This window comes from Stenella coeruleoalba (genome assembly GCF_951394435.1).
Source record: "Stenella coeruleoalba genome assembly, chromosome: 3".
Classification (NCBI taxonomy): Eukaryota; Metazoa; Chordata; class Mammalia; order Artiodactyla; family Delphinidae; genus Stenella; species Stenella coeruleoalba.
In genome coordinates, this window is record NC_137148.1 from 123,544,507 (window position 1) to 123,560,176 (window position 15,670).

The 15,670-nt window shown below is 39.1% G+C and overlaps 1 protein-coding gene across 4 annotated transcripts in view; it reads right to left on the bottom strand.

Moving 5' to 3' along the window:
• Positions 1-15,670, bottom strand: part of JAKMIP2 (janus kinase and microtubule interacting protein 2) — a 174,809-nt gene that overhangs the window by 26,718 nt on the left and 132,421 nt on the right. For 3 of the 4 annotated variants that reach the window (XM_079915716.1, XM_079915714.1, XM_079915715.1), the window contains 7 exons: positions 13,530-13,628; positions 12,130-12,228; positions 10,382-10,435; positions 9,003-9,068; positions 4,876-4,944; positions 3,244-3,321; positions 290-493 (listed from right to left, as the gene is read on the bottom strand). In XM_079915716.1, coding sequence (XP_079771842.1) covers positions 290-493; positions 3,244-3,321; positions 4,876-4,944; positions 9,003-9,068; positions 10,382-10,435; positions 12,130-12,228; positions 13,530-13,628 — 669 coding nt within the window. Of the gene's footprint in view, positions 1-289; positions 494-3,243; positions 3,322-4,875; positions 4,945-8,820; positions 8,881-9,002; positions 9,069-10,381; positions 10,436-12,129; positions 12,229-13,529; positions 13,629-15,670 lie in introns of those variants that run through there. The other variant, XM_079915717.1, reaches the window with a different exon arrangement.

The window sequence follows — 15,670 nt, forward strand, 5'->3', positions numbered from 1 at the left end:
GACATAATCAGGCTCCATGAGATTCAAGGGGTGTTTCATGACAAAGTAGTCGCAAAAACAGTAGCATGACACAGTGCTTCTGAAGTGCCAACTCTCTTCAGATTAATTCATTATAAAACCATGGTCCTGTTTCTGAGTGTAGGTGGAAAACAACAGTTACTTATTTTACTCTTTGAAAATAGCTTCTAGCTCCCAGGCTTCTCCATACTTATAGTCAACACTATGTACCGAGCACTTGGTCCCATTTTCTTAGTACCACCCAACACAGATGTAGTGACTACATCCTCACCTGATGGGCTTGCTGTAAGAGCTCCATTCTCTCCTGTAGAATCTGACAGTCGTACTCTCTGCTCTTCCTCAGCATCTGCCGCCGTAACTTTTCCACTGCTGTCCTCAGCTCCTCTTGCTGTTTTTCAGTTAATAATTCACCAAATTTGATAACAGTTTCTTGCTGCAGAGCATTGTACAAAGTCGCTTCTAGTTCCTGGATTCTCTGGCAAATGGAATTAGAAAACCTTGGAATTTAGCATCTTACGTGTGGTGTGTGAATGTACACATGTGTGTACATGTGGAGGGATGTATTATTTTAGTCTCACAGGATCCTAGCAACAAAATAAATTTCAAAGCTTATCCAGCTTAGGGACTATCCTGATGGTGCAGTGGTTAAGAATCTGTCTGTCAGTGCAGGGGACAAGGGTTTGATCCCTGGTCTGGGAAGATCCCACGTGCCGAAGAGCAACTAAGCCCGTGCGCCACAGCTACTGAGCCTGAGCTCTGGAGCCTGCGCACCACAACTACTGACCCTGTGCACCACAACTACTGAAGCCCGCACTCCCAGAGCCTGTGCTCCGCAACAAGAGAAGCCACTGCCATGAGAAGCCCACACACTGGGACTTCCCTGGTGGCGCAGTGGTTAAGAATCTGCCTGCCAGTGCAGGGGACACGGGTTCGAGCCCTGGTCCGGGAAGGTCCCACATGCCACAGAGCAACTAAGCCCATGCGCCACATCTACTGAGCCTGTGCTCTAGAGCCCACGAGCCACAACTACTGAGCCCGTGTGCCACAACTACTGAAGCCTGCTTGCTTAGAGCCTGTGCTCCACAACAAGAGAAGCCACCGCAATGAGAAGCCCGCGCACCGCAACGAAGAATAGCCCCCGCTCGCCACAACTAGAGAAAGCCCGCACGCAGCAATGTAGACCCAACACAGCCAAAAATAAGTAAATAAAATAAATTTATATATAAAAAAAGAAGCCTGCGCACCGCAACGAAGAGTAGCCCCCCACTCGCCACAACTAGAGAAAGCCCGCGTGCAGCAATGAAGACCCAACTCAGCCAAAAATAAATAATTAAAAAAAAAAAAAAGCTTCTCCACCTTAAATATCCTTTTGATGATCCCCTTTATAAGATGCCATAAGGATCATCTAGCCAATACGTGAACTACTCCGATGATGGAGAGTTTGTTCTTTTTCTTGTGATCCTGTCCATGTCACATACTTTTCATTTTTAGCAAGTCCTTACTTTGTTATAATAACTGTATATCCTTCTATTCTCAAATGTAGCTGAAAATAAGTTTGTTCTCTCTTTCATTTGACAGGTATTTAAAGACATCTATCGTGGTGGCCATATTTTTATAAATAAGCATTGAAAAGTGGTCCAAGTTGGAGTAAAATACTTGAAATTGGAGGTATTTCACACACACAATGCCACCTCTCTTCCACATGACACACCTCTGAAGATGGCTTTATAGTCTCCATTTTTTTCTTATAAAAATAACAATTGAGAAATATAGCCTAGAGTCTTTGGAGTTGGTCTGTTTTTTAATACTCTGAGATTTATAGTTGCTCTAGCTATAAAATGCTTCCTTGAGGCTTTTCTTTTTTAGATGAAGAGTCTACTGCTTCTTATACCCCAGTTTTCTTTTCTTTCACATGCTTCAGATACAGTTTCCAAAATCTATCATCTTATCCCCTGTGACTCTGACATAGGTGAAAGGACACGCCCTGGTGAGGGATGTTCTCCAGGCTCCTGTCCTGGACTAAGCAGGTCTCATCTCTTAAAAGTTAAATATATTAATAATTATCTGAATGAGTCTTCAGTCCTGGAACACACACACATGCAGTTTAATCTTACCGTGTGTAGGTAGAGAAGGCAAGGCTAAAAGGATAGGAAGGGAGGGAAAAATTACCTCCTTCTTTATTCTCTAATCAGCGGCCAATACTCATCCTCTCCTTTCCCCATCATCAGTGCTCAGAATCTCTTATTCATCTTGGGTGGGGAGTACTAATTCATCTTTGTTATAAGCAGGGGCTAAGTGCTTCACTCTTTTCCCAAAAGTGACTCAGGCTGCTTCCAGGAAAGCATTATAAAAACCTCTACTAGCAACTCCTCAAAATGTTCCTCTTTTTCTCTTGAGTCATTACAGTGTATTACGGTGGGGGGCAGGGTGGTGTCCACACGGAGAGAAGAAGTGCAAGCTGTAGTCCAATATTAGGAATGATGCTTTATGAATTTGGTTCGGGGGGTGGATCAAATGTGCTCCTCCTTCAGCACAATCTTTTGGAGGAGCGAAAAAGGCACAGCCCATTTCCCCATACATTTTTAAAATTTTTTTAAATTTTATTTATTTTTTTATACAGGAGGTTCTTATTAGTTATCCATTTTATACATACCCATATATTCTTACTGTGGCTGGATGACGGTAGTTAAGGCCACAATGTCTGGAGTCAGATCTAAACACTACCTACTTGTGTACCAAGCTGGGCCAAGTTCTTTCTCTCTCTAAGCCTTCATTTTCTCATATGTAATATATAAATAATAATATTCCCTATACCTCTTAAGGTTGTTGTCAGAAATAAATGAATTAAAAATATGTATCACATTAAATACATCATTATTCTACCCCTAGACTAGGCTCCCCAACAATCAGATTTGATTTAATAAAATTTCTCTTTAATCTACATTGCCATCCAATCTGTTGTTTATTTAAATATTATTTAACAACACAATTCAATTTTTTAAAAAATCAAGTATAATGAAATATTTATTAACTATTATAAGAGTATTGTAACAGCAAAGAACTAGAGATATATTTGTTCTAGAATGAGAACTGGAAAACTCTGAATAAATGAGCTGCACGTTGTGGTCTATTCAAATACATGACATGACAAATTACACAGGATGCTTTACTCCAGAGCATGTAATCGTAAACACTCGGAGTGTCTCCAATGCTTGTTGTACCTACCATATATGCTTGGTCGAGAGCTTGTTTCCTGTAGTCTAGTTCTTCTTCCAGATAGCCTTTGATTTTGCAGAATTGTTCCTAGAAAAAAGGGCGACATTAATAGATAGAGTCAGCTTAGTTAATGAGAAAGTGATATATATATTGTATTGATTAGCGTTTTCTCTAATTCCACTGTAAGACAAATCACTAGTATTTGTAGGGTCACAGATTTTGTCTTTTAGGGAAATAGTTCAACTTTTATAGTTTCACACAGGGAATGTACAAATCAATGGAAAGAAGAAAAAATATATAACAAACAATCCACATGGAATGTCTTAAAGGATTTCTATACCAATTTAAGAGTATGTCATTAAGGATAGATTTTTGTTTGTTTGTTTGTTGGTTTGTTTTTTGGCCTCACTGCACGACATGTGGGATCTTATTTCCCCGACCAGGGATCGAACACATGCCCCCTGCTGTGGAAGCATGGAGTCTTAACCACTGGACCGCCAGGTAAGTCCCTAAGGGTAGACTTCTGACAAGATAAATGCTATAGATGCTAATAAATATATCTGTGTAAATATACTGGGATAGTATATTTTTGTAAGAATGTCATGAAATGTAATAGAGCAAAGTTGTATAATAAAAAACAATTTATTCAAACTCATCGGTGTATCATTAGCAAACACAAAGATAATTTAGAGAGTGGGCACAAAGTTAACCACACATACTGCTCCATCCACATACCAACTAACAGACCAATTTATCCATCTGCCTGTCTCGCTAAGACTTACGAAGGGGTGGTGGAGGCAGGGGGTTGGGGGTGGGCATCTGCTTTAAGAAGAGTCATGGGGGACTTCCCTGGTGGTCCAGTGGTTAGGACTCTGTGCTCTCACTGCAGGGGGCATGGGTTTGATCCCTGGTCAGGGAACTTGGACCCTGGTGTGTCCTAAATAAATAAATAATTTAGGATGGCAAATTGCATGCTGTATGGTTTTTTAACCACAATTTAAAATAAATTTTATTTTAAAATTTGAACACAGGTGTACAAATCTCTTTGAACACAGGTGTACAAATCTCTCTTCAAGAGCCTGCTTTCAGTTATTTTGGGTGTACTCCCAGAAGTGGTGTTGCTGTATCATATGGAAATTCTATTTTGAATTTTTTGAGCAACCACTAACCATACGGTTTTCCATAGCAGCTGCACCAATTTACATTCCCACCAACACTGCACAGGGTTCCAGTTTCTCCACATCTTCATCATCACTTGTTATTTTCTGATTTTTGTTGGGTTTTTTTGATAGTAGCCATCTTAATGGGAGTGAGGTGGCTTGGGGATTTTTAATACCAAAGTTACACCCATCATTTCTGTCAATTTGGTGGAAAAATTATTTAGCCTAAGAAAGAAAACACCTAACTGGATTTTCTTCAGCATTAGTTCTGGAAATACTACAAAATTACAACATGATATTTCTGGAGGCTATAACTTGAAATTGTGGGGTACTTCTGGGCATTCTGTTTCACAGTCTATACACAAAATAATGGCAAGGCTACAAACTTCCATCCGTGCCAGATAAAACTGCTAGAAAACAGTTGTTTTCCATTTGTCTTGTCAATTTTTCTTTTGTTTTCTGACATCTCATTTTTACTCACCATGTCACTTTCCAATTCCATCATTTTCTGGTGCAGGGCAGCCTCTGCTCCTTCAATTTGCTGGATCCACTAAGGGGTAAACCAGACACAAGTGTTTGACATGATTGCTTGATATGGTGTAAATGGTGCTGCCTCCTGAGCTGCTTAGTGTCTCTTCCCCTTATATCTCAGGAAGCAGACTAAGAATTGGAGTGAAAACTTGGTACATTTTAACTCTTAGCTCAGAAACAAGTTTATAAATTTCCACTCATTCATTCATTCTTCATTCAACGAAAGCCTTCATTGATATCTACCATGTGTGAGGCAATGTGCTAGGTACTAGGGCTGTGATGGTGAATAAGACCAACACATGTTTTGCCCTCATTGGACACCATGGGAGGCTTTATTGGAAATGACAGTTGCACTGGGTGTAAGGAATGAGTCAGAGATGACTAAGCAAAGGGGAGGGGCAAGTTCCAAGCAGAAGGTATGTCTAATTCTCCATGATTGGAGGGAGCATGATGAAAGAAAGAAGGCCAGGTGAATCTGGAGAAATGGCATTTTTTTCAGTATATGACACTGATTACAGCTAAATGTTGAGGAATCATTTTTGTCGAGTGGAGACAAATTTTAAATCACACAGAAAGAACTTATCTTTCCTAACACTTAGAATATATCATTCTGTTAGATGGTGTTGATATTAGCGCAGATCAACACCCTGAATGAATTTAGACTTTGAATAATATACTGTGAGCCTACCACATATATGGTTTCAGAGAATAAATTGTTATAATGGGTCTCCATCAAGTTAACCATAAACTTATCCCTCAGGGAGGCAATTGGGCAAATAATTAAGTGTGTGGGTCCTAGAGGCCGACTACCTTGGGTCTAATCCCAATCCTAGCTTTTCATGGCTATGTGGCCTTGAAATGTTACCTGGTTTCTCTAAGCCTCAACTTTCTTATCTGTGAAATGGGATTAATAATAATGTGAAGATTAAAGGATGTAATAAACCTAAGGTCCTACTGACAGTGTACTGCACGTACTAGGTAACCAATACATTCTTGTTTTTGGTTAACATTCATTTTTGTACTTCCACACTGTTAGAAATTTGCCTCACTACCAACTATTTCTTCTTAGTTTGTTTGTGATAAATTATGTGGTGTACTGAGCATTTTTCTATATACTAAAGGCTTGGTATTCACAAGGGGCCACCATATCCAACAGCCCCTTGGCTGTAAGGAACATGGGGAAAGAAAAAAGGCCGTGGAGACTGGAGAGGTGCTAATCTCTCAGCTCTTGTACGTACACATGGCTTCCCTCATGAAACAAATTTCAGTCCAAAGTCATGGGTTTCTTGTAAACACCCTCATATTGCAATTGTGTACCATCAAGCTTTATTAAAATGCTTCCTCTTGCTTGCTGCCATTTACCATTGAGAAACAAATTCTCTTGTGTACCATGTTTTTTTTTTTTTTAATATTTACTTATTTGGTTGCGCTGGGTCTTAGTTGCAGCAGGCGGGCTTCTTACTTGTGGCTCGTGGGCTCCTTAGTTGCGGCATGCATGTGGGATCTAGTTCCCTGACCAGGGATCGAACCCTGGCCCCCTGCATTGGGAATGCGGAGTCTTAACCACCGTGCTACCAGGGAAATCCCACACTATGTTTTTAAGAGAACCGTGAAGTGAAGTAGTCCGGTCATGGGCTTTAGCTATAGATTTGTATGTTGGCTCCTGACTCTGACTACATGGATGATGCAGGATGAGGAATGAAAAGCCCAGGCCACAGTCTTCTCACAGATAAAATGAAAATAGTGGATGAATATAGGGTGGTTGTGGGGAGCAATGAGATAGTGCACAGACAGTATTTAGCATAGTCCCTGGCCCGTAACATGTCCTCACATAAGGTCACTGCTCTTATTATTTTTAATACGAAGTCACAATAGGATTTCCTTGTTGGAAATTTGTCTAGGCTCAACCTCTGGCTAAAGGTCACACTCTCAGATGGTAGAGAGATAATTCAAATGTGTGGTCTCAGGAAGTTCAAGATGATATTTACAATTACTTGGAGGTAGAAATGTTTATCTGTGAATCCCAAACATGGGGGGAGGCGGTGACTTTAGCTTATGAATTGCAAAGATTTGCACAAAAGGCAATTGCACAGACCATGAGCATTTTAAGGACAAGCTTGTGTCTTATTCAGCTGATTCCTCACTTTCAATCACAGTGCTAAGCGCATAGGCATCACCCCTTGATTGTTTAATCCGAACCCCTCACACCTGTTTTGCAAAGGAGGTAAGTGGAGGCACGAACTAATACGTCAAAGCTTTACTAGAACAGTTCCTACGTGCTATAGGGTACTTTCTGCTTTTAGTAGGAAGCTTGAGGGAACGCTTGCAATAAAGAATCATAGCCCTTCATGACTCCAACTGGATGAGATGTTCTGGTGTGAAAAACTAGGAAAACAAAGAGTGAAAAACAGATTCCAGAGTTGCCCTCGTGGAGCGTAGAGTCTAGTGAACTACAGAAAAAAAAAAAAAAAAAGTGTGGTTGTATTACAGTTGCTAAAAGCCATGGTAGCAGAAGCACAGGTCACTGTGGGAACACAGAGTGAGAAGACCTAACTGGGCTTGGGCGAATAGGAAGCCTTCCCCATGTATGGGAGGGTCTAATGATTAAGATTTAGCCAGACAAAGCTAGAAAGGGAAGAAGAGAAAATCTAGACAAAAGGAACAGTGTAAAGGACCAAGGGATGAAAATATGTAGAGGTAGATAGAGACAGAGACAGAGATAGAGTGATAGAGAGACAGAGAGCGAGAGGAGAGAGAAGAGAGGAGAGAGGAGACTGGAGCCCCCAAAGGATCTGTGCATGGCTGGACCTTGGTTGGTGACCAAGGAAGGAAGTGGGGTGCTGGAGAAATAGGTAAGGGCCAGTTCCAAGGGGGCCCTCTTGCCAAATTCTGGATTCTAGACCTATGTTAGGGAAAATGTGGTGCTATTAATTTGATCACAAGAGGAAAGGGAAAGTGATAAGGTCTGTTATTAAATTGTGAAGGGTGGAAGTTTTTAAAAGAGCAAATCCCAGATATTTCACATGAAATACTTCAGTATGTGTCCCTAACACTTAAGGTCTTTTAAGAAATAACATAACCACAAGGCCATTTCCACACTTTGCAAAATTAATATTAATTCCTTTTGTCATCTGATACCTGGTCCATATTAAAATTTCCCCAGCTGTCAGCAAAATGTCCTTGGTTTCACACTTGGTTTGCTTGAATCAGGATGCAAAAAACGACCATTTCAATATTTCTTAAGTAACTTTTTATTTCATAGCAATTCTTCCCTCTCCCTCTGCCATTTTTTTAAATGTCATTGTTTTGTTTGAGTAACTTAACTGGGTCATTTGACCAGTAGAATTGCCTCATTTCAGACTGGAGCAAGGTGAATGCTTGCTCATGGTTTCATTTAATTTACAACATGCTTTTTTATGCATTTAGAAATTAAGAAAGCATCTCAAGGAACTTATAGTACATAAGTTCTTACTTTACCCAGCCATGTACACATGACCGTCAACTATGTGCTGATTCTCAAGGTGCCCTGAATACAGCCAGTTACCAGGTTTCTTCACTTGGCTCTTTCCTTTCTTCTCTCTCTTGCATTTACCAGGTTTAGACACAAGGGGGTGAGAGAACGCGCAGTGTTGCTCTTCTGACAGTCCCCAGGTTGGGCTTTCTAAATGAAGGTGCAGGGAGCCACCACAAGTTACAGAATCAGTTGGAATAACTGGTAGGTACACACCCAAGGAAAAGCCCACAGACAGAGCCATGCTCCAATTTACCACTTAACAAAACCCTTCTTTATTGGTTTCCCAGCTTGGTAAGGATGGCTTAAGTAATGTAATCCAGGTTTTGCATTTTTACAGAATTATATTTTTAAGAGACTTCAAAGCAAGAATTATCCACCCACCCTAAATCAGTGTGTAGACTCTTCTTTTGTGTGTTCTCATTCTATCTGGGTTATATCACCCTGAAGAATAAAATATTTATTAGGTATTCAATAATGCAAAATCATGTGCACAGAGATTGTCCTTCAACCCCAAGTGTTAAGCCAGACACTGGGATGATTTGAATGTTAGTATGATTTATTACCTTTTCTGCCAGGGACAGCACAGTGCTGGCCTGAATTATAGCCACTTGCTCTTCATTTCTTAAATTCTGTGGCGGGGGTTGAAGGGGTGGGGAGAAAGAAAATAAGCTGAAAACACTTTTTGACATTTATACTATCAGAAGATACTGCCTAACTTGCCTGCCACATACGCATGCATAGAACATTCACAAACGGCCTATTCTATTTAGTAATAATTCCTAACAAAGAGTTCATTCAAAAGCTGTAAAAAGTACATTAAATGTGATGGTTTTATATCTCTAGTGCTGACTTGATTTTGTTTCACTGTAAGCATACTGCATGAATAGTCATAAGAAAAGCAGAAACCAAAATGAAATAAAGATAGTGGGAAGCAGCCACACAGCACAGGGAGATCAGCTCAGTGCTTTGTGACCACCTAGAGGGGTGGGATAGGGAGGGTGGGAGGGAGACGCAAGAGGGAGGAGATATGGGGATATATGTATATGTATAGCTGATTCACTTTGTTATACAGCAGAAACTAACACACCATTGTAAAGCAATTGTACTCCGATAAAGATATTAAAGAAATGAAATAAAGAGTAATCTCTTCACAGCAGTTTGATGTGATTTAATCGATTTTGTTCTCTCCTTTGGTAATTTTTCAAGGGAAAAAAAATAGTGTGACTATTTCAACCTACATACATCATTCATCTAGTATCTCAATGAATGGTCCTCCCACTGAATTAATATGGCTTGACCCTGTCTGGAAGGTGTTTTTAGAAAGAAAAGGGATTATAGTTTCCTAGCGCATTTTTATGGGGCTGCCACCAACCCTACTGTTTAGCAGCATTTGCAACTGCATGACTGATTAATTTCACCCCCATGCCTCCCAGCAACAGTCAGAAGGTAATTAGCTTTAATCAGCGCACACTCCATTGGCATTCAAACCTGAAACCTGCGCATGAAAAGCACCTTACCAGTTCCCACTTCTGCCACTACCTTCCAGAGATCCTTACAATCCCTTAGCTGAGTGGTTTGATAGATTGCTGATTCTTTTCCAGAAGCCGCATGCTTAAGTGAACCTGCTGTCTCACTTGCTGTTATTTTTTTGTTTTTTTCTATTTATTTATTTAATTGAAGTTGATTTACAATGTTGTGTTAGTTTCAGGTGTACAGCACAGTGCTTTAGTTATACACATATATATGTATAACTACATATATACATGCATATGTATGTGTATAGCTATATTTTCAGATTCTTTTCCCTTATAGGTTATTACAAAATACTGAGTATAGTTCCCTTCACTTGCTACTGTTTTACACGTAATGCATTGGCAAGTATTTCTTGCTTCTCTTCAGGCAAATGCGTATCTTTACTGTACTTAATCAATTCATTACTTACCCCGTTATCACCCAAGATATCAAGCTGCTTTATGAGATCAGGGATGTTCACATCCTGCAAAATCAAGGAGATTCATTCAAGTCGTGGCTTACCATTCTATCAGTGCCTGCCTGAACCTTGAGTTAGAGAGGACATTTTGAGACCTGCTCTTCCTTGGTTCGTTTTCAATCAGGCACAGCTGGTTTTACATTTCCACTTTGCTTCATAGAAGCTGTGTGAACCTGGGAAAACTACTTAACAGTGCATTTTCAATTTCGCCAACTGCAAAATAAATACTTTCTTCATAGGCTGATTTGAGGATAAAGAGATTGTACATGAAAGCATCTAGGATGTACTAAGGACTCAGGATTTGCTCAGTAACTCTTTTTCTTATAATTGTTGAAAATTGTTTCAACTGTGGTAGATTTCAAGTATTAAGAAAAGTAACAAGAAAGAAATTTAAATAACCAACCAATTTCATTCTAATTAATGGAATTCTGACCTGGTTGAGATTTTGACTGCCACATAGAAAACTGCAGAGCAGTTCTATTTTTTAGGTGTTTAGCATTAATTCCATCCTATGGAAAACAGCTGATTTTTATTATAGTCCCGGAGTCAATTTGAAGCAGCTGAACTCCATTTAAAAGAGTTCCTTTGTATATAAACTACATGCACTGATTAGGTTGTTTGTGATTTATCTAAAAACAAAACATCTAAGGAAAAGACAAAGTAAAGTGCTTCTCATTGAATTAGAGTTGAATCAAAAAATTCCTTTGGTTTACAAATTTTCACGCAGCCCAGGAAGGCCAGAAGTTTAAACAACATGAGAGTGGTTTAAGACAGAAGTCAAAGAAGCACAATTTTCGGCCTAATTTCCCCCCCATTAGTACCACGTTCTCCTTTTACTCAGGTTCAGATAACAGTTTAGCAGATCCTTACTGCCAGAAATACAGAAGTCTAGCTCAATCTCAGAGGTAGAGAGAAGGCAACTAAAGCAGGTATATTTGGCAGCTCAGAGTGGGAACAGGAAGGGCCATGCAGAAGGTAAGGAGAGACCAGAAAGAGCGGGAGGCTTCCTAGCCTTACCTCTGGAATAGTCAGTCACTATGTGATTCTGTTACATTGAGGGACAATATATTTTCCAGGAGATGGAGCCACCTCCACTCGACCTTAATATTTAAAATGTATTCCAATATCACTAAAGATGAAATTATATTTTGTCTAAGTGAGCAACATGTTATAATCCCCAAGGCCTTCCAAAAGTGAAATCCTCCCTAAAACACCCATATCAAAAGAGATGGTGGGCAAGATGATTTCAAGGTTTCTTCTAATACTGAAATTCCAAGATGATGAATTCCATAGCAATTAGAACAGCACAACAAAGGGACTCAACAAATACCTTTTTATCTGGCATCCTTGAGATATGTTTCTTAAAATATTGAATTTATTTAATATTTCTTCCAGATAATCAAGGGTAATTATCTTAATATTTTGATTCTGTATCACTCTTTACGTTACTGTTCTAAATAATCATGGCTTCCTAGTTTTTTGTTTTTGTTTTTGCTGTTACCATTCATACATCTGTCACACATTTATTTTGTGTATGTTCTGTCGATTTTCCCATAGATGTGACTATTTTCAGTTCCTACATAGTTTGTATCAAAATGACAACCAGTGACCGAAAGACAAAACAGTCACAAACAACCTCCCCTTTTCCAATTCCCAGTTTTTCTACTGTCTACAACATACACAGGGAAACATCTGCCTACCTTGACACCTTCTTTCATACAGTAGATCTGTAGAGCACTCACACCATCTGAGAATGGGTGAATTTGCAGATTAAATGGAGGGGATCGTCTCTCTCTTTCCTTGAAATACAGTGAAGAATATGTGGGAATTAAAAAAAAAAAGCAACAACTGATTAATCACTAAACCAGTTGTCTGTGGCCTCTATGCTATTTCAGCAGCTTATCAATATGCCATTTGGCAAAAAAAAAAAAAAAAAAAAAAATCGAACTCAAGATCTTCATGCTTGAATTTAATGGAAAAGAACTGATAAGTCAACTAAGAGATGTGGGAGAAGAATTTAACATGGTGTCATCCAGTTTTGCAAATTTTTTTTTTTTTTTTTGCGATATGCGGGCCTCTCACTGCTGTGTCCTCTCCCACCGCGGAGCACAGGCTCCGGACGCGCAGGCCCAGCGGCCATGGCTCATGGGCCTAGCCACTCGGCGGCCCGTTTTGCAAATTTTTGGATCAAGGAAATGTGGGAAGTGGAGTTCCAATTTAAACTACATGAATATTTAGAGCTTTCACGTATCACAAAGAATGTTCTTCTGACCATGAAGTTTTATGGCAGCTCATGGTCTTCTGCATATTCAATCCACTCAAGCTTTATTAGTAAGATTTGTGGGCTACCAAAGATGACCTAACTCTTCTTCACTGAAGCATACCAACTACTAACTTTATCCAAACCTAATGTAAAATAACCTCAAGAAGAAATTGTTGGCGAAATAACAAAGAAATCAAATGGGAAATTTTCTTATCCTTTACATATCATGCACATTCAACCAGACCCTATGCCGTATTCTGCATGATACAATCAAAATCTGATTTGATTGATGTGTTTTACTTAAAAACAAAGACTCTGAAACTTGGTCAAGTTAAACAAAGTATTTCCTAAAACAAATTACCTTGCTTCTTAGCCTTTTGCATAATGCATTATAGAATAAAAAGTTTACTTACAGATTCAAGGGTTTACCAATAAAATATTTGTGTATATAGTACATTTTAAAATATAATTCTTGAAGTAATATTTTCCTGAGTCAGAATTCAATGAAGGATGGAAATGATTATTTAAAAGCAATGAAATATTGATAAAGTTTGAAATATATTATTCAAATTATTTTAAAATTATTCATTAGCCTTGTTCATAAAGGCAACAGTGTTGTAAAGTACAGTATCTGAACAGACAATTCTGAGTTGCATCAGTGCTTCACCACGTACTAGTCACAGGACTTGGGCAAGTTATTTAACCTCAGTCAAATCTTGGTTGTGGTTGTGAGGTCCAATGAGAGTATGTATCTGAAATGCTTAAGCTAGTACCTCACACAAAGAATGGGTTCAGTGCATGTTAATATTTTTATTATCATTATCATCATTTCCTTACTTCTAGCTCTAGATTTCGAAACTCCAGCAGCTCATTCTGGTCTCTGGCATCCTGCAGTTCCTGTTGGAGCCGGTGATTTTCTGCCTCTTGTTTTTCTATCTGATAAAGTAAATCCTCAAGTTAGGTGGACATTGCGAAAAGCATCTACAACTTTGCAAAGCAAGCATGGACAGCATTCATTTACAGGGTGAATAAATTGTCTAGACCATGAAAAAAAGTCCCAAGTAGATTTGAATAAACTAAATCTTTGGTTTTCCCTCTAGTTATCCTTTGGTTGAGTTTTTCGGGTCATAGAAGAAAATACTGGAGGATGCCTCCATTCATTGAGATAAAGTCTAGGGACCCTATGAATACTGAATCTGTCCCTTGCTGTCTGGGACAGTGTCCAAGAACTAGATTTAATGGTGCAAATAATGGAGACTGACACCTCTTATTTCTGGAGTTACAAGTTGTTGAAGAAATATTTTTTTAAAACAGCTCTGATCCTACACAAAAATTTGTTGAATTCCAGTTACATGCAAAATAAAGCTGAAGTCTTCAATGGAATTCAAAAACCTTAATAATCTGCTCACCAGATTTACGTGTTATCACTGTCATGTCTACACACACACACACACACACACACACACACACACACTCTCACATGTGATCACATACACTTGAATCTAGAAACCCAGATCTACCCTATGTTCTGGTTACTCCAGGAGCTCTGTCTGTGCTCACCTCTGCCTGAAAAGGGCTCCCCAACTCCCTTTTCTACATGAGGAAATCCTATACTTCCTTGATGTCTCCTACCATAAGAGCCTTCCCCCTGGCTCCTTAATCCAAAGTGACAACTCTCCCTTCTGTTTTCCCATAGGGCTTTCCTGTAGGACATCTAGTGTAACCTGATGAAGCATGGAATTAAGTTAGTTGTGTACAAACCTGCCTTGCCCTGTACACAGTGCCCACGTCCACAAGGGATCAGAACATTTTCATGATTTGCAATAGGTTTGGGGCTGCCTTCGATATTAGCTGTGTGGGTGGGCCTTCTGTACAGTAAACTGTTTAAAATCTTGAATTTAGAAATAAAAAATCAGGGGCTTTTTAATGTAGGGTGAATCTTACTTTCTCAAGGATAAACACTTGAAGTAGAATGTTTAGCTTTATTGTCACTTTGGTTTTCTTTTACTCTTAGAAGCCTGAGCTCAAAAAATTCCCCTTTTAGCCCAAAGAAATCAAGACCAAAGAAAATCAGAAAGAAGACATAATGGGAGTTATTTTTTAGATGATAAATAAGTGTAATAACACTTATTACTGGGTATCTCGGAGACTACTAAAATCTTCTTTTTCTCATAGTCTCCTGATATAGAAAAATTATAGAAAATAAAGATGGGGGAAAGTGAGATACTATGTAACATTAATTTATGTAGCCAACTCAAGTTTTTTCCACTAGATTTTTGTGGTCTAGTAAACTTTTGAAAGTTTTTAGAAGTTGACTATTTCCTAGAATCTTGGATTGACATCAGAGATGGGATATTTGGGGAGATGCCTGGCTCTGGTGGTTAGCACTAGCCATAATATTAGTGGTTCACAGGTGGCTACAATTCATAGACCAGGGCTAATGTCCATAAAGTTTCTTTATAGGGACCCGCAACCTTTCTGAGAGTACCAGTCCTCAATCCCGGAACACCCACCCCCCTTCCATACATCAGCTCTGTCTCTCATCATGTAGAAAGTGAGACAGGACGAGAGGGAGGGGAGGACAAGCGTCTTCTTTACCTTTTCATGCTTACCAGGGTGTTGCAGTTAACTTTTATTACTTGTCAAGGCTAGTGAATATTGGCAGAAACAATCCTAAAATAATTTCTATATAACTCTACATCACCCTACAGAATTATTTCCCTTTTTCAAATGGGCTTTCAAATTCTCTTTCTGTCAAGAATAATATGAGATTATTTTGTAATCGTTTCACATCATCAAAGGGAAATACCAAAGGAAAAGCCACGTTTGAACTTAAAATGATCTCTGTTGTATTTCACTGCCCCTAATCAAAAGTCTATGTTCAGCTAACCCAAACTAATTTTATCTATTGGGCCGAAACCAAGCCTTTGCATCTTGATTTGTTCCAACCTCCTGGAAATGCTCTTTTGTGATCTGGA